Source organism: Trichomycterus rosablanca, chromosome 1, assembly GCF_030014385.1.
Source record: "Trichomycterus rosablanca isolate fTriRos1 chromosome 1, fTriRos1.hap1, whole genome shotgun sequence".
In the NCBI taxonomy this organism is placed as follows: domain Eukaryota; kingdom Metazoa; phylum Chordata; class Actinopteri; order Siluriformes; family Trichomycteridae; genus Trichomycterus; species Trichomycterus rosablanca.
The window spans coordinates 63,957,529-63,977,828 of NC_085988.1; the positions used below are offsets into that span (position 1 = coordinate 63,957,529).

At 39.6% G+C, this 20,300-nt stretch overlaps 1 protein-coding gene across 1 annotated transcript; it reads left to right on the forward strand.

Annotated features, from left to right (window-relative positions):
• The first annotated feature begins 2,036 nt into the window (after positions 1–2,036).
• dmtf1 (cyclin D binding myb-like transcription factor 1) lies at positions 2,037–15,911 on the forward strand. The gene is made up of 16 exons (XM_062994873.1): positions 2,037–2,183; positions 2,700–2,822; positions 5,713–5,801; positions 5,914–6,010; positions 6,270–6,346; positions 7,025–7,182; positions 7,287–7,319; positions 7,812–7,921; positions 9,213–9,441; positions 9,753–9,904; positions 10,763–10,915; positions 10,999–11,084; positions 11,976–12,134; positions 12,229–12,447; positions 12,809–12,947; positions 13,356–15,911. Exons 1-16 carry the CDS (start codon positions 2,078–2,080, stop codon positions 13,394–13,396), a joined length of 1,971 nt encoding a protein of 656 aa, XP_062850943.1. The 5' UTR covers positions 2,037–2,077; the 3' UTR covers positions 13,397–15,911.
• The last annotated feature ends 4,389 nt before the right edge of the window (positions 15,912–20,300 follow it).

Consider the following 20,300-nt stretch of genomic DNA (forward strand, 5'->3'; position numbering starts at 1 on the left):
GTACAAACATTTAAACAACTCAAGTGTCAGGCTTGTACTACCGGAAATGACAAGAAGTTGTTTCCGGTTTGTGTGAAAAGGCTTCCTTTTTCTTCATCCTGGCATTTTGGTTCATCCTGGTCCCTGTGAAGTGCCCGTACTCAAAACAGGAAGTAAGTAGAGAAATCTAACATTAATTTGAGCCCGCGCTCACATCTCGCTCACTATGGCGGATCCCTCTCACACACAGCGCTAACAGTTCGTGTATCTGTACAGAGCACAGCGTCTCTGCTACAATACATCTCATTTACCTACAAAACATGGCGTCTGATCTTCCTCTTCTCTACATTTACCATTAACACAGCAGGAGAGATGAGAGAATCACAGCAGCCATGTGTTTGCTACACCGCTAGTAAATCACTGTGTCGCGTATTAACCCAGCGAACACAAAATCTCGTCTCAGTGTTGTATTTAAGTGATGAATATAATAAATAACACTTACTTAAATACAACAGTGTGCATGTTAGTTTTAGGATTGTCACGACATGTCTGGGTTGTTTCCAACATCAACCAATATACACTGATCAGCAATAACATTAAAACCACCTCATTGTATCTACACTCGCTGTCTATTTTATCAGCTCCACTTACTATATAAAAAGAAGCATTTTGTAGTTGTACAATTACTGACTGTAGTCCATCTGTTTCTCTGCATACCTTTTTAGCCTGCTTTCACCCTGTTCTTCAATGGTCAGGACCCCCACAGGACCACTACAGAGCAGGTATTATTTAGGTGGCGGATCGTTCTCAGCACTGCACTGACGTGGCGGTCGTGTGTTAGTGTTTGTTGTGCTGGTATGAGTGGATCAGACACAGCATCACTGCTGGAGTTTTTAAATACCGTGTCCACTCACTGTCCACTCTATTTGACACTCCTACCTAGTTGGTTCACCTTGTAGATTTAAAGTCAGAGACGATCACTCACCTATTGCTGCTGTTTGAGTTGGTCATCTTCGAGACCTTCATCAGTGGTCACAAGACGCTGCCCACGGGGTGCTGTTGGCTGGATATATTTTTGATTGGTGGACTGTTCTCAGTCCAGCAGTGACAGTGAGGTGTTTAAAAACTCCAGCAGCACTGCTGTGTCTTATCCACTCATACCAGCACAACACACACTAACACACCACCACCATGTCAGTGTCACTGCAGTGCTGAGAATCATCCACCACCCAGATAATACCTACTCTGTAGTGGTCCTGTGGGGGTCCTGATCATTGAAGAACAGCATGAAAGGAGGCTAACAAAGCATACAGAGAAACAGATGAACTACAGTCAGTAATTGTAGAACTACAAAGTGCTTCTATATGGTAAGTGGAGCTGATAAAATGGACAATGTGTGTAGAAACAAGGAGGTGGTTTTAATGTTATGGCTGATCTGTGTATAACCAACAAACAAATTACGTTTTGACAAGTTTCTCTTTATGGTGCTGCTTCGAATTTGTGTCCACCTGTATTACAGCCAAACACACAACCTTCACCTAACTTGTATTTTAGTGATAAATATAGTAACTTAATCTTACATTCAGGTTGGTCAGGTTGTACCATCTCCCTTACATAATATTGTGAAAATATTTAGGAAATCTGGTTAGTCATTGTGTGAGAAACTTTTCACAGAGTCCACCTCTGCATCAAGAAAAGCAACCTCAAACTGTTAAACAAAAAGAAAGCCAGACATCAATTTTATGCACTGATGTGGAGTGTATATTTCAATTTTAGAGAGATGTGCTACTATTAAGACAGCGTCTTTTACTGAGAAGTCTGTGGTTATTTTAGCAAGACGATGCCAGGCCTCAATTTGTACACGCTACCACAGCACAGCTTGCAAAACTAAAACAGTAACTATTCCTCAGTTCTAAAAACCATTGAAGTCTCATTAATAGGGAACGTGATGGAACACGGTGCTAAACATGTCTCTGTCCCAACTTTTTTGTGCATTGCAAGTGTGTTGCAGGCATTGCATTCTAAATGTGTTTATTTTTACAAAATTCAATGATCAGTGAAAATCAGTGTGTGTTTCTGCCTGTCTTTCAGACTGAGCATGAACTCAGGAAATGTCTCGGGCAATGTGGCTTTGGACTCAGTCAGTTCTGTTACTTTTACTCAGGACACAGATGGCACTATTATACTGCACTGTACTCAAAACGGTAAGCTACTCACTAAAGGTTATTTAGCTAAAGCAGATTGTATTCCAGCATATTTATGCAGAAATATGTCACTGGATATAAGCTGACCTACGAATATACAATCTGTTCCATAAATATTGGTAAAGATGCTTTAACATGTGTGTAATTAGCTTTAACTAAGTTAAAATTTTAAATATTTTACAAAAAAGTTCTCTAGATCTTTTCTTCTTATTTGTCTAACCACAAACATAGGAGCTTGGAGTTCACTGGAAGCTACTGAAACCTTGACCTGTGTTCTATGGTCAGATGAAAATAACTTTTTAGCAGCATGTTGGGTGTAGTGTTAAAAGTTTTAAAGAGAACCTGTATTTTGTTATAATAAGATTTTTTTTATTTCTGAAAAATAAAATATCTTTATAGTAATTAATTTGACATTTAAAACTATTTTGATGTGGAATTAAACACCAAGAGTAACCAGTCATTCTTGAGCTTAATATATGTCTAAAGATTAGATGTTGGATGATTATGCATCTGCAGAGGATGGTCATATTGGGTCAGATGAGGAGGCTGAACCAATTCATAAACGACTGCGGCTGTCCAGTGAGGAGAACGATGACTCTATCGCCACTCCATCTGCATACTCTGTTGTCACACTTCCTAGTAAGTATACACAAATAGTTAGAGATGCACTATAATAGCTAAAATTACTTATTTTAGCTTAATAATATCACTTTCACAATAAGTTAGCTAATTAAGCAAGAATATTTATTACTATTAAAACACTATATACATTATAATGCTACTGAATTCAGAATGTATTTACACCCCATGACATTTTTGCACACTTTTGTATTTAATTTTGAAATGACACAATTGCCATATACCCATAAATCTATATTTAATCACCCATAATGAGTTTTTTTTTTTTTAATCTATACAAATTTAAAACCTGAAATATCTTATTCACAGAGGTGTTTAGACCAATTGCTGTGGCACTCCAGACTGTGGATCCTATTTTCTCAATTATCTTGGAGATGCATCTTAACTGGAGTCCACTTGTTCCATCTTAATTTGATTGGACATTGAAAAATTAGGCACCAAAAAGGATGTTGGTCATTTAGGTAAGAAATAACCCAACACTCACTTTAAAAGAGCTTAAAACGTCCTGTGTAAAAATGGGTGAACCTGTTGGGTGGACCTCCATATTCGCAGCACTCCATATATCACTTACAGTGTATCACAAAAGTGAGTACACCCCTCACATTTCTGCAAATATTTTATTATATCTTTTCATGGGACAACACTATAGAACTAAAACTTGGATATAACTTAGAGTAGTCAGTGTACAACTTGTATAGCAGTGTAGATTTACTGTCTTCTGAAAATAACTCAACACACAGCCATTAATGTCTAAATAGCTGGCAACATAAGTGAGTACACCCCACAGTGAACATGTCCAAATTGTGCCCAAAGTGTCAATATTTTGTGTGACCACCATTATTATCCAGCACTGCCTTAACCCTCCTGGGCATGGAATTCACCAGAGCTGCACAGGTTGCTACTGGAATCCTCTTCCACTCCTCCATGATGACTTCACGGAGCTGGTGGATGTTAGACACCTTGAACTCCTCCACCTTCCACTTGAGGATGCGCCACAGGTGCTCAATTGGGTTTAGTCCATCACCTTTACCTTCAGCTTCCTCAGCAAGGCAGTTGTCATCTTGGAGGTTGTGTTTGGGGTCGTTATCCTGTTGGAAAACTGCCATGAGGCCCAGTTTTCGAAGGGAGGGGATCATGCTCTGTTTCAGAATGTCACAGTACATGTTGGAATTCATGTTTCCCTCAATGAACTGCAGCTCCCCAGTGCCAGCAACACTCATGCAGCCCAAGACCATGATGCTACCACCACCATGCTTGACTGTAGGCAAGATACAGTTGTTTTGGTACTTCTCACCAGGGCACCGCCACACATGCTGGACACCATCTGAGCCAAACAAGTTTATCTTGGTCTCGTCAGACCACAGGGCATTCCAGTAATCCATGTTCTTGGACTGCTTGTCTTCAGCAAACTGTTTGCGGGCTTTCTTGTGCGTCAGCTTCCTTCTGGGATGACGACCATGCAGACCGAGCTGATGCAGTGTGCGGTGTATGGTCTGAGCACTGACAGGCTGACCTCCCACGTCTTCAACCTCTGCAGCAATGCTGGCAGCACTCATGTGTCTATTTTTTAAAGCCAACCTCTGGATATGACGCCGAACACGTGGACTCAACTTCTTTGGTCGACCCTGGCGAAGCCTGTTCCGAGTGGAACCTGTCCTGGAAAACCGCTGTATGACCTTGGCCACCATGCTGTAGCTCCGTTTCAGGGTGTTAGCAATCTTCTTATAGCCCAGGCCATCTTTGTGGAGAGCAACAATTCTATTTCTCACATCCTCAGAGAGTTCTTTGCCATGAGGTGCCATGTTGAATATCCAGTGGCCAGTATGAGAGAATTGTACCCAAAACACCAAATTTAACAGCCCTGCTCCCCATTTACACCTGGGACCTTGACACATGACACCAGGGAGGGACAACGACACATTTGGGCACAATTTGGACATGTTCACTGTGGGGTGTACTCACTTATGTTGCCAGCCATTTAGACATTAATGGCTGTGTGTTGAGTTATTTTCAGAAGACAGTAAATCTACACTGCCATACAAGTTGTACACTGACTACTCTAAGTTATATCCAAGTTTCATGTCTATAGTGTTGTCCCATGAAAAGATATAATGAAATATTTGCAGAAATGTGAGGGGTGTACTCACTTTTGTGATACACTGTATATATGGCAAAGTTGAGTAAAAGGCAAATGTTAAGTAAAAAGCATAAGCTAGGCCACTTGGAGATGGCATGTAAATGAAATGTGAAGGACTTTAGTAACATGATGAAACAGATTCTCTGGTCTGATGAGGTAAAAATTGAACTATATGGGCAGAATATCAAGTACTATGTCTGGCAAATAACATCTCTATGGTGAAACATGATGGTAGCAACATTATGTTGTGGGGGTGATTCTCAGTGGCAGGGACAGGGAGATTGGGATGAATTATGGGACAGATGCATGAGGCCAAATTCAGAAACATCCTAATAGAAAAGCTTCTAAAGAGTGCATACAAACTCATGCTAGGGCTCAGCCACAACGTTTTGTGGCAAGTCTCTCAATGTCTTTGAGTCAAAGTCAAAGCCCAGACTTAAACCCTATCGAACATCTATGAAAAGACCTAAAATGACATTTCAAGAGTTACTCGCTATTTAGTCTGATTGTGCTTTAAAAGATCTGCCATGAAGAAACTACCCAAATCCAGGGGTGCAAAGTTTTTAGATACACATCCAAGAAGACTAGCAGGTGTAATTGCCAAAGGGGCCTCTACAAAGTATTTAAAGAGTCTAAACTTGCAAATAAGAGATTTCACTTTTTGATTTTTAATTCATTTAATTTCCATTCAAACCCAAATCCACAACACAAGTGCACAGTGTGCAATAATTAAAGTTGAATTTGATTTTCCAGTTTCAGAGCGTGAGGAGAGCTTTGAGGTGACAATGACTGCTACAGAGATGAAAGATGAACTGGATCCGGACAGTGAAGTTCAAATGAAGGTACTGTCCAGCAGGCCACTGTCATCCCTTGAAGCCGAAATATGAACTGTGTCTTACTTCACACCAAATCTGTGCTGTGTGAAATGCTCTGATGTCTCTTTATCCATATCAGGATGAAAAGTTGTCAACAAGAAAAACATCTGATGTGACCACAGTAAGTCAAGCCTGGTTTACGACGAAAGAGGACAAGGACACACTAGTGAACAAAGGTAAGTAATAGGGGGTGCTTGGGTGGCGCAGTGGTCTGTTATGCTAGCCTGCCACCTCTGAGGTCCAGGTTCGAATTTCAGCTGTGCATCTACACAGACATGTTTTGTTATATCTGGGGGTGGCAGATATAGCCATTAAACAAGACCCACCAGGATCCTAATAAAGATAATAAAAAGAATTAAAAAAAATATATATATTGTTTTTAAGGGATGTTAACGAGAGCTAACATACTGAGATGCGATTTTAATCTTTCCTCAGGTCACAAGTGGAAACAAGGCATGTGGTCAAAGGAGGAAATTGATATATTGATGACTAACATTGAAAACTACCTCAAGGTAAGCCCACCTTATTTTATAACTTGCCTAAATAACAAATTAATTAAAAAGCTTTCCGTAGCTGCTCAGATGGTGCAGCGGTAAAACACGCTAGCACACCAGAGCTAACATTTCGACCACATCGTTTCGAATCTCAGCTCTGCCATCCGGTTGGGCTGGGTGGCTACATGAACAATGATTGGCTGTTGTTTACACAGGGTGGGAAAGCTGATAGGATGATCTCATTTGCAGGTTACAGAAGTTGAAGGACATGCTGGTAATGTCCTGGTACCAGATAACACACGACTCCAGATATCTTATGGAGTCCATGTCTTGTGAGGGTTAGAGTTGTTCTGACCATATATTGGGCAGCTGGTACTAATGTTTTGGCCCATCATGTAAATATGTTTTATATAGTACTGTACATTAAAAAAGCAATTGCAAGCTTTTAACACTATCATTTATTAATCAATATTACTGTTAAATAAACTGCTTCATTCTAGTCAGGGTTGTGTTAGTCAAGTGGGCATGAAATAAGCATTAGGCTAAGTAGGATTACACATTAGACACTAGGGCCAGTCCACTTTCTGAGTACCAGAAGGAAACCCAAGCAGATATGGGGATAACAATGAAAACTTTTCGGATACAGTGATCAGAGATAATAGTATATTTTTTAATTTCCTTTTTGTGTAAATGCAGAACCGTGGAATTCAGGATGCCACGGAGATCATCTTCGAGATGTCAAAGGAGGATCGAAAGGATTTCTATCGCAGCATTGCCTGGGGTTTGAACCGACCTCTTTTTGCAGTGTACAGACGCGTGCTGCGAATGTACGATAATCGCAATCACGTAGGAAAGTGAGTACACAGGCATTCTAGTCTTACAATTTAATGATAACTTCATAAATAAAGCACTTTCTGCTGTGTTTCTGACCATTTCTACCATTCTACCTGTTTTGCAGATATACCCAAGAGGAGATTGAGAGGCTAAAAGAGTGAGTGTACTTATAGTATCCTTCACAAATATTAGCACTTCTATAAAACATAAACAAAACAGAAGTAAAACATTTTTTTTGTTTAGCCTTTTAAGCATTTATTTAAAATATTTTAAAGCTCCCCTTTATTAAAAATACAATGAGTGATATTAAAAAAAAAGAGAAATCGACCAGTGTTTCACCTCATGTTTATACTCTGTGAAACAGAAAGTTATGGCTAGCTATTCAGTGTTCCTAAATGTTCAGATAACTTTTTAAATATTAAAAATAAATGGCCATGAATTTTTTTCTTTCAATCATTGTACGTCAAGTAAAGGAGAGCATTTATTCTTTTTTTTTTTTACAACCTGTTTAATTCATGTTTTCCAGGAGTGCCAATATTTCTGGAGGTAACTGTATGTTGTTCCTATATACAGTCAGTGTGTCTTCTTTTCACAAACGAATGGGCTCTTACTGACTTGATTACAAATGCGTTTGTATTTATTTAATCAGGCTCAGACAAAAGCATGGAAATGACTGGGCAACCATCGGAGCAGCACTTGGGCGAAGTGCCTCTTCAGTAAAGGACCGCTGCAGACTTATGAAGGACACTTGCCATACAGGTCAGGACATGTCTCTTTATTAATGTACTGATTGTACTCAGTCAACATTTGCCTACCTTATTCAAATTCAATACTAAGTATTCAGTTACCTTATTTTCTAGACGATACACTGTTTTACTCTAGCTAAGCAATGTATGGTATTACTGTAGGGTTATTCTCATTTTTATTTGCCTATAGATGTGCATCTTCAGCTTTCTGTAAATACTTGCTGGAGATGCCTGAAGAAGTGGTTTAACGTTTTTATGCACATTTATCAAATGATTCTATTTATTGATAGTTCTATTTATTAAAACATTTCTCTGGCTTAGGTGTTATTAATAAAGACAAAATATATTGATAAAAGTGGATTAGTCATCTTTGCTAAATGCACTGTCTGTGTTAAGAGTCTGCTGTGCGACCGAGTCTGGCAAAAATACTCAAAATCTGGCGCCTAGGTGGCGCAGCGGGATATTCCTCTAGCACACCAGCACAGAGATTCTGGACACCCCAACTCTGCTCCCGGTCAGCTGGGCGCCATCTAGCAGGCACAATTGACAAAAATTGGCCATTGTGTCTGCTGGGTGGGGGAATGACTGGACTAAGTGGGTGGGGTCTTCAAACGCTGTGCAAAGGCCCTGGTTAGCAGGCCGAGGTGCCTGTGCAGAAAGTGGATGAGCCTTATGTGCGAATCCACCGAGGCACGAGCGAAAAAGAAGAAGTCCGCTAGGACTGCGCACACGTCGGAGGGCACGTGAGCAGCAATATACCCTCCTTGAACGCAATCAGGGATAAATAAATAGAAAAAAAATACTTCAACTCTGCCTCATTACTCCAATCTGTCAGTGGATTTTAGACTTTCTTAACTTGCCACGTACTAGTTATCCTTGAAGAACAGGCTTCCTTCTGCTTTGACAATTTTGTTTAAATATGAGGATGTTTTTTTCACAGCAGGAAAACACTCCATGCCGCATGCCTGAAAGCTATAATTGAAACCTTGGTTATATCAGCAAATATTGTTTTTCTAAATCTTAGTATTTTGTTATTAGTTATTTTGACCCATCTTCTTTTTCTGCGTGCAAATAAATCCTCTCAATGATTTTAAGGATTTGGGATAAAAGTTGTCAGAAGTTTTGTAGAATAAAACAAAACATTTTACTCAAATGCATACCTATAAATGGTAAAACCACAGAAACTGATTGTTTTGCAGTAGTTAGACTTATCGTTGATGTATCACCTATTTAAAACACTGCCCACTTATTTATAACAGGTTTTACTATCTTTGTTCATTATTCTTTCATTATGTCCTGCTCAGGTAAATGGACAGAGGATGAGGAGAGGAGGTTGGCAGAGGTGGTACATGAACTAACAGGCACAGAAGCAGGTGACGTAGTTACTCAGGGTGTTTCATGGGCAACTGTGGCTGATCGGGTCGGCACCCGCTCAGAGAAGCAGTGCCGCTCTAAATGGTTGAACTACCTAAACTGGAAACAGAGTGGTGGCACAGAGTGGACCAAAGAGGATGACATCAACCTTGTGAACAGGTCTGTGTGTATAGCAATATCTAATGAACAATTGAGCTCGTTATGTTTGGAGAAAGAAGGGTTTACAAAGGGTTATAAAATTTTTTACACCAAATTAATATACTCTTGTTGCACCCATATTATGAAGTTGCTGTATATGTATTAGCTTGTTTACCTGGCTCTTGTGTTTTGCATTACTGTAAAGCCTGTTGATATGAACCTCTGTAATGTTTAGTATTTTGATTGATCGATCTTGTTGGTTAACAGTTAACTGTCCACTAATGGCTGTCAGTATGTATATAGTCTTTTAAACTGTTGATCTGTACATGTAGGATTATTGAGCTGGAGGTTGAAGATGAAAATGAAATTAACTGGGACATTCTGGCTGAGGGGTGGAGCAGTGTTCGCTCACCTCAGTGGCTTCGCAGCAAATGGTGGACCATTAAAAGACAAGTTGCCAATCACAAAGAACTCCCCCTTCCTGGTAAGCCAGTTTAACACTGATTTTAATTTGATGATTTAAAATAGCAGAAACTCATTAATCCTCATTAAGAACATGTCAAGTACATGTCCTGCACAGAATCTAGCAGACCATGTCTTTTTAGGCTTGTGAATGGGGACTTTTCCCAAACTAAAAGCATGTCGAAGTTGTAACCTGTAGTATTAACAAGAAGCTTAATCTGATTAAAACTTTGGAGCATTATTCCTTCTTCTCCAAATTCTATTTTTGGCACTATGCACTTGAACACATAGTGGTTTCTGGACATCCAACAACCATAAAAAGTGTATCTGGTATGTGATGTACCATGCCATGGTGGGACAAGCTTGGGCAGTGGTTTGAATATTAGTTCAAATTTGGTAAAAACCAAGTGTAAAAATGTATGCAATGTACAATAGCATTTTTTTGCTGGACAGCAACGTGTCTAGACTTTGGGTGTTTACATCTTATCTTGTTATCACTTAACCCCTTTTTTACTTTAAGGTTGTTTTTTACAGTGAATTATAAAAGTATTTATCCCCCAAGTCATTTTACTTATAAATGACTGCCATGTCTAGGAATTTGTTTAAACGTAACTGGGAACAAAATATAAAAAATAAAAAATAAAAGTTCCTAGTAAAAACAGTTCATTCCTTTGGTATAATGTAATTAAATTCAATACTGGGTGCTGTTACTGATTAAGTTTACCTAAAAGTTGTTTTGCAACATGGCATCCTATGACACTGCCTTGATTGAAGTTACTTAGGTCTGGCCACATACTTTTAGCCACCTGTTACATGTACTGAAATATCTAACATAATTGCTTTAGGTTTTCTGTCAGTAATTTGCATACTCTGTGTACAGTCTTATTAAAAGGGCTGCAGGATATTGTGGAAGCTCCATCATCATCAGTAAACAAAGTGGTGGTGGTAGGATCTCGTTCTGTTCATGCCTCCTCCAGCCCTGTTGCTGCATTGCAGATCCCTGTCCAAATCCCAGTGCAGATCACACATGTCGGTAAGTTAAGCTGTTAAAAATCCAGTTTAGATCCAGTGTTGTAAATAAGATGTGTGAATTAAGCTAGAGTCTGTTGTGTGCAGCCTCTTCAGACAGCACGAGTGGGAATACGGAAAGTGGGACGATTACACTAAACTCTGGAGCTCTGCAGACATTTGAACTACTGCCCGTGAGTGATTTGCAAATTAAACAGTTGGCAAAAGGAAATTGTAAAATTGTTATTTCTGCGCAAACTGTTTAAACTGGCTCTAAGGCTGCGTTCACAAGTTATTCATGGCATCAGTTAGGAACCACCACTAACATAAATAACAGTATTTAAAACAGCATTGGTGTTTTACTAATCTGTCATAACATCAATTTTCTTTGATATTTTGGTGGCACCGCACTCATAGCAGAAAATCAGTACAATCTGAAGGCCAGAAAATGCATGGAACTTCAGCTTAATATAAAGAAGACAAATGTTCTGACAAAGAAAATGACCAATAACCTGACAGTTGATTGAGAAGATGTTGCAGTGGTGGATAGCTTTTGTGAACTTGAATCAATTATTAACAGCAAATAATCCAGAAGTCTGGAAATACAACAAGAATGAACTGAAAAGAACCATTAGAAGTAACAATTTGTCTTGCCAAACAAAGATTAAAACTGTCCAGACTTTGGTCTCTTCTGTGGTTTGTTATGGATGTGAAAGCTGGACAGTAAAAAGCAGGCCAGGTAAAATGTTGACATTTTGAACTTTGGTGCAATAGAGACATTTTTTCAATCAATACTGCTAATGTAATCGTAGTGATTTTTCTGTAACAAGAAAAAATATATGCTTTTTGTTTATGAGCTAAACTATTAGTCTTATTTTAAGTTTTATACAGTATTTGGACTGAACTGGCCTCTAACAAGTGTATGTTTGCCTTTGCATTTTTTATTTTTTTTAATGGTAGCTACACTGGTAAATGGACCCCACTGATCTCCTAAATCACATTAATCATCATTTATACACTTAATCGTTAATCCTAATGGCTGTTTTTGTTTAGCTTTCTTTCTTTTCTGTTCTTCCCATTTCTAGTCCTTTCACCTGCAGCCCACCAGCACACCTGGTACTTATCTGCTCCAGACAGGGTCCAATCAGAGTTTGCCGCTTACACTTTCAGCCAATTCCACGTTGACACTCACATCAGGATCATCACCGGGCTCATCAGATCAAATAATCTTACACAGCCTGACTGTAAGTGTATATATGTGTGAGTACATTGCTTGTTTACAGTGTTTATGTTAATGTAGTAATTTTTTACACATGCATACCTTGTGTTGATTGCCAGGGAGACAGTGATAATGTGACCGTGCAGATGTCCCATCCTGGCATCATCATTCAAACAGTGAGCTCTGAAGACCTTCCTGACCCTCTTACCCAAACAGGATTGGTCTCTGAACAGGACTTGTCTAATGAGGAGCAAACTGATGAACCAGAGCACTCGAACCAGGAGGAGGAGTTAAATAGGCAGAGCTCAAAATCCATGCGAGAAGACTTAACTGATAAGGTAATATATGGGCAATATTTACTGTACTCCTGTTACATCTGGGCCTATTAAATTCACCCATTAGGATCTCTCACAGTAGTAAAGTAAATTAACAGTGATGCATTAGCCTTTTTTGTCTGGAGACGGGGCAGCTTGGACCAGGATAAATAAAATAAAATTATCACAGCTATTATAATGATGTTACCCTGGTGACTGTCAGTGGTATAACTGACACCTGTTATCTTCTTACCTTAATTAATTATTTTATAAAACACTATTAAATGAAATATGTCATTTGTGTGAATTAATATGGCTGCATTTTATTTAACTTAAAAATGATCTGGAATCATTGAACCAAATGTATTTTACTTCCTCTTGACAGGCTCTGGATTCAATTGAGAAGGCGGAAATGGACAAATCTGGGATCGGCCAAGGTGCAGTGCTTATAGTCCCATCATCGAGCTTCATCCCGACTAGCGACATCACTACAGAGTCTGTCCTTCCCCTTGGAACACTAACAGGTCAGAGTCTATGGCTTCTATTGAGTGATCAAAATTTCACCTACACAGGGCAGCATGGTGGCTCAGTGGACTGTCACCTTACAGCAAGAAGGGTCTGGGCTTGATTCTTTTTGCGTGGAGTTTGCATGTTCTCCCTGTGTCCATGTGGGTTTCCTCTGGGTTCTCCAGTTTCCTCCCATAAGTACAAAGACACACAGTCAGGTTAATTTGAGCTTCTAAAAATTGCTCTAAGTGTGAATGTGTGTGTGTGTGTCTCTGCCCCGTGATGGACCAGTTTGGGGTCAGACCCACCGTGATGTTCACCAGCACAAAGCAGTAATAAAACAGACAATGAATGAATGAATGAATAAATTTCACCTTCATCTAGATATGCATCTTTACAAGTTTGGTTTTTGTATTCACCCCCAGATCCCATCCTGCAGAACCAGGAAGAGGGTTCAGACTGTTGAAGAGGAACATTATTTAATAAAAGAAAGAAAAAAGGTAAAGGTGACTATTGAAATCCAGTGAAGGCTGAGGACTGCATATGGTTCAAGGATTACCACTCAACAGATCACAATACACTGTGTTGCAGGTAGCAAGAGCTATTGATTTATAGATTTATAGCTTTCTCCCAGATGCATACATTAGTGGCTGGTTTAAGTTAAAAGGCCACGTGTGTTAAGCTGTTTAAATTAAAGTGATAAGCATTTCTTTCCTGCAGTATTTTACTTTAATACATTTGTTACACTATGTCAAACCATTATTCTGTATACCAATATAAAGGTGATTTAATATTAACGGTATAATTTATAAGTATTTCTAAACGTTCTGAGCCACTGGGCACAGGTAAGGAACAAATACACTGGCCATCAAATGTTGACACCCTGTTTTTGCAATAATCTGCTCATTTTCAAATTACTTGGATTATTATTTATTAATTATTTTATAAGTCATCTGAATTTAAAGCTTAGTAATAATAGTATTCAGTGCATATAAATCCCCCCCTCCTTTGCAGCCTCCAGGGCTTTCTACAAAAAAGAATTGGAGTATATCTTTGGAAATGTGTAAATATTTCGTCAAAATTGCTTTTGTGAGGTCAGGCAATGTGGTTGAACCCAAAAGTCTGGCTGGCAATTGGCATTCCACTTGATTCCAAGGTCCACTGTGGGTCAGGTCAGGGTTCTGTGTAGGCCAGTGGAGTTTCTCTACATCACAATAATTAAACTGTCTTTATGGCACTTGTTTTGTGCACTGGGACACAGTCATGTTGGAACAAGACAGGGCCTTACCTTTCTTGGAAGCCCAGCATTTGTATAACTGATTTTGCACACCTTTTAGCAACAGGTGTGGTTGAAAATAGGTGGTGTGTCCACAGTTGTTGGCCATATGGTGTATTTGTGAAACACAACATGTTTTGAAAAAGGCTGCATCCCAAACCACTGCCTACTAAAAAGCATGTACAATTAGTACATTAATAGGGGTGTTGTTACTATCTTGACAAATTTAATACAAAGTGGATTGTTTGGGATGTGTATGTTGCCCTGCGATGGACTGGCACAATGTCCTCTGTATATTTATGTCTTGCACCCAGTGTTTCTGGCTGGCCCAAGACACACTGCAACCCTGAACAGCAATTTGTGATAATTGTATAAATACATTAATCTTTATGATTAAAAAAGGTTTGTTTTTAAATATATAGTTGAACAAAATTGTTTAACCAGTTTACATTGGTTCTACGGGTTCTTAGTTTAAATTTAATGGTCTGAAGTTTGAAGTCTTCATGTTCCAATATTATTCATTATTTGTTTGATTTATATGAAATATATCAAACATATGTTCTGTGGAAAAAAAAAAAAAACAGTGGCGGCAGATCATATAAACACAGGAATGTCTTTTGGCAGGTCAGGTCATGCTGATAGCCTGTGAGTAAATGTATAATCCATTAAATACATTATAGTAATCCATTTTTCAGGGGGCATGGTGGCACAGCTAGTAGGTCAAGTCCCACAAAGAACCGTTGGCCCAGGGAACCTGGTTTCGATCCTCGCCTCTGGTCCCTGTCTGTGGGGAGTTTAGCATGTTTTCCTACTGTCTGCTTGAGTTTTCTTTGGGTATCTTGGTTTTCTCCCCCTTTTAAAAACATGCACAAGGTGGACTGGATGCTATAATTTGCCTTGTGCATTGATACAGAATTGGCAGTAGAAAATTAATGAATGAGTTGAGTTATTGAGAATTGAGTTTATTTTTTAATGTAATTTTATATATTTATTTTGGGTAGGAGAAATTTCTCACTGAACCAGGAGACAAATTACGATACCTGTGGTTTACTGAGCAAACCCTTTTGTAAGAGGCTAATGCTAACCTAGTCATAACACTGTTCAGACGCCATGTAAAAGAAAGAGCTGAATTTAATTGGTTTTTGAGTTTTAGAACTTTCTGAGCTCAAGTCGACCTGAATGGGCATTTAACAAACACAACTGCCCACCTTTGAGGGTGGGAAAGACGTAAAGATTGGAATAGTAGTGCTAGTCTATTCGCCATCATGTGGCCAGAACGACATGGTGCAAAGTGAATTGAAAACGCTAGAAGGTGGAAACATACCCTCCTCCACCATAAAAAATGCAAACCTTAGTGTCTATAAACCTTTTGACTTGCTATGAGAGTTTAATTGTATGGATAAAGAAAAATACACTTTTATTCTGTATACAATTGAATGATGGATGTGAAGGTACATTCCTAGAACATGTTTTGTATAGTAAAAGTGAAACACAGATAGTAACACTGAATTCTATCTATTTCTTTCTATTTGTAAATACTGCTCTCTCACTGATATTTTATGAAAATGTACTGTCCCAGTAAAGACTAGCCAAACACCAAATGTCAGCTTTACTAGTTCACTGTTAATTAAAGTTGTATGTTTTTTATGTAAGTTTATGATTTTGTGTTTATTTATTAAATAAAACAAAATATTGTTATGTAAAACATGGTATGTTACTGCTGTTTCTTGAAAGTAGGGTAAGGCATGGCAACACAATCATTTTATATTGGCCACAGATAATATAATGCATACAGAACCAGATCTGTACTCATGGGATTCATGTATACGACTGTCCAGGAAAAGTAAGCCCGGCTTTATATAAGCTGATGCTCCAAAGTTTAAACCCAGACCATGTTATATCATATTTGCATATCTCATTCCCAAGACGATGTGGCCATGCATTAGGATCTTGTTCCCACACATCAATAGTGTGACCACATGTTATTTTTATTTATACTGGATGTCACCAGTGGGGTTCTGTATCATTTGAAGTACAGTGGATTCAGAAAATTTTAAGACCCCATAAATTTGTACACATTTGCATTTTTGTTGTGGAATTGATTTTGAATGAATGTTATAGCCAATTGTACTCATCAATTTTAACTTGAATCACGTGATGAGAAATTAAAAACATGTTTTTAGAGTTTTATTGATTAATTTAAAAAAATATTAACCGATACGTGTGTCTAGAACTCTGTAGGAGTCCTGTTGACAATTCAATTAACTGAACATAGTTTGAAAGACACATTAGGGCCTAAAATGTACACATTGTCAGGACTAAAAACAAGCCATCCTGTTCAAGGAACTGTCTGGCAAGGAACAGATCAGGGCAAGGATATAAATTAATATCTTAGGCTTGGAGTGTTTCCAAGACCACAGTGTTTAAAATTAAAAAAAGAAGCTTGGCATGAGCTTGAACCTTCTTGAACACCAAGTTCCAAAATTTCTGAGATCAAAGAAGCTGTTGGATCCGCAACACAATACAGTGTGCAAAATGTTAAGGGGTCTGAAGACTTTCTAAATCCACTGTATGTTATACTAAATGATTTCAGATCTTTAACCAAAACAATGCACAATGAGAAATTAAAGTCAAAACACATTTTACACCCAAATCATCCCATATACTTTGACACCCAAATAACTGTTAGCACCACTTTAAGCAGGACTGACTAAATGCTTCATTTAATTATATATTTGAAAGTTCAGGCAGTTCTGAGCCCTTAAAGAAATATTAGCATGACGGCCACTCCTGGGCAATTTTATCATCAGAAATAAGAGTCCACGACTTAGACTTGAAGCTTGATAGTAAATTTAAAGATAAGTGAGCTTCCTGTTATACAGGGCCTAAATTAAGCCTGGCTATGGTCAGGTAGCTTGTTCCACTGGTTGATTGATTCACCAAAGAGGTACTTACTAGATTTCTATTTTGAAGTAATTTTCTGTAACAAATAATCAGTGAGAGACAATAAAAAGGGGCAATTAATTTTACTCCACTGTAACAGCTACTACTGGGGGCCAGTGATAGCTTGGTGGTTAAGGTACTGGACTAGAAAGCAGAAGGTTGCCGGTTCAAGCCCCGCCACCACCAAGTTGCCACTGTTGGGTCCCTGAGCAAGGCCCTTAACCCTCAATTGCTCATCGTGTTCCGCTCATTGTGTAAGTCGCTTTGGATAAACGCGTCTGCTAAATGCTGAAAATGTAAAATGTAAATACTACTATTTATATGTATAGGAAACTTACAACTATATACACTATACTGCCAAAAGTACTCGCTCATCTACCTTCACACGCATATGAACTTGAGTGACATCCCATTCTTAATCCATAGGGTTTAATATGATGTTGGCCCACCCTTTGCAGCTATAACAGCTTCAACGCTTCTGAGAAGGCTTTCCACAAGGTTTAGGAGTGTGTTTATGGGAATTTTTGACCATTCTTCCAGAAGCGCATTCGTGAGGTCAGACACTGATGTTGGACGAGAAGGCCTGGCTCACAGTCTCCACTCTAATTAATCCCAAAGGTGTTCTATCGGGTTGAGATCAGGACTCTGTGCAGGCCAGTCAAGTTCTTCCACATCAAACTCGCTCATCCATGTCTTTATGGACCTTGCTTTGTGCACTGGTGCGCAGTCATGTTGGAACAGGAAGGGGCCATCCCCAAACTGTTCCCACAACGTTGGGAGCATGAAATTGTCCAAAATCTCTTGGTATGCTGAGGCATTATGAGTTCCTTTCACTGGAACTAAGGGGCCGAGCCCAACTCCTGAAAAACAACCCCACACCATAATCCCTCCTCCACCAAACTTTACACAATGCAGTCAGACAAGTACCGTTCTTCTGGCAACCACCAAACCCAGACGCGTCCATCGGATTGCCAGACGGAGAAGCGTGATTCGTCACTCCAGAGAACATGTCTCCACTGCTCTAGAGTCCAGTGGCGGCGTGCTTTACACCACTGCATCCGACGCTTTGCATTGCGCTTGGTGATGTAAGGCTTGGATGCAGCTGCTCGGCCATGGAAACCCATTCCGTGAAGCTCTCGACACTGTTCTTGAACTAATCTGAAGGCCACATGAGGTTTGGAGGTCTGTAGTGATTGACTCTGCAGAAAGTTGGCGACCTCTGCGCACTATGCGCCTCAGCATCCACTGACCCCGCTCTGTCATTTAACATGGCCTACCACTTCATGGCCGAGTTGCTGTCGTTCCCAATCGCTTCCACTTTGTTATGATACCACTGACAGCTGACTGTGGAATATTTAGTAGCGAGGAAATTTCACGACTGGACTTGTTGCACAGGTGGCATCCTATCACGGTACCACGCTGGAATTCACTGAGCCCCTGAGAGTGACCCATTCTTTCACAAATGTTTGTAGAAGCAGTCTGTGACAGTCTGTGGCCATGGAAGTGATTGGAACACCTGAATTTGGATGGGTGAGTGAATACTTTTGGCAATATAGTGTAAGTCATCTCTACCTACCTAAGTTAAGGTAACATATTTTGCAGTCTACACTTCAATACACTTATGTAACTGTTGCTAAAACATGAATGTACTCGTACTCAAAGAACAGACCAGTCCATCCATGAAAACTATTTTTTTTTAAGATTAGCTCAGAATGGCTTTTAGGAAGCCCAATAAAACCATTTCGATTTTCTGTTTTCAACACATTGCTTAGCCATTAATTTTCCCCACAGTAGTTTCAGCATGTGAATTTTATTCATTTTAATGATTCATCAATCAGTTTTGAAAGTTTATTTACATAAATCATTCCTCCCTGAGGAATGAAGAGGACACTTTAATGCAGGCAGCATATTTACTGAAAGCACTCCACACAGGCAGAGTACATTAAAGGGTCCCACAGTAAATGGACAGTAAACACTGACGGATGCTTCCATTTCCATTATGAATTGAAAGGATGACCTTGCACTGAATTTATTTGTAAGAGAACAGCAAATGAGGATATTAAAATATTCACAGATAATTTGTGTCATGCTGCTTATATTCAACACTGATTCTCTACCCAACTGATAAACGTTCTCTTAACTTCATCAAGGATGCAATCCTACATTGCAGACTCACAGTGACCCTGATGCAGGATGAAGTGGTTTGGAAAAATTAATTAATTAATTATGCAGTCAAGTCACATTATTATGACCACAAGCTAATATCCAGAGTAACCCCCGTGTGCAGCACGGAAAGGTGACAAGACAGTCTGGGAGTGACTCAGTAAGGTCCTGGTAGGTTGTCACAGGTATCTGGAGCCATGCTGACTGCAGTGCATCCCACAGCTGCTGGAAGGAGCGTGGGGGGTATCCACAGAGCGAACACGACGATCGAGGTGGTCCCACAGATGCTCAATTGAGTTCAAGTCTGGGGAATTAGGGGGCCAGAGCAGTACTTGGAAGTACTTAGTCATGCTCTTCCGAACAATGTCAGACATTTTAAACCGTGTGACATGTCGCATTGTCTTGCTGGAAGATCCCATCCACCCCTGGGAGGACAATTTTACCCATGGTACTTTTACCCATGAAAGCAATATATATGTATATGTACAGACAGCCTATCACACACCTAATATGCCCACCAAGCCTGCTCACAAAACATGACTCCCCTCATGAGCTACGCAAGTAGGAAGTGGTCATAACAATGTGATTCGACTGTGTACATAATGCATTATATCCTATTTTAGCTCATGAGCTTATTAATGAACTCCTTCATTAACAGAATCAGGCCTGTATGGGAGCATCAAACATTTTGAACAACCTCCAGGAATGAACTTGAGAAACTCCAACAACTGACCCTTGTGCATGCTCTCGGTAACAGACAGCTTAAATATTGAGTCGAAGGCTGGCGCCCAGGTGGCGCAGCGGGATATTCCGCTGACGCACCAGCACCGAGTTTCTGAACCTCCCGGTTCGAGGCTCGGTGTTGCCACCGGTCGGCTGGGCGCCATCTGGCGGGCATAATTGGCAGTGCCTGCAGGGTGGGGGACCGGACTATATGTGGGTGGGTGGGTCTTCATGCGCTGTGTAAGGACCCTGATTTGCAGAAGAG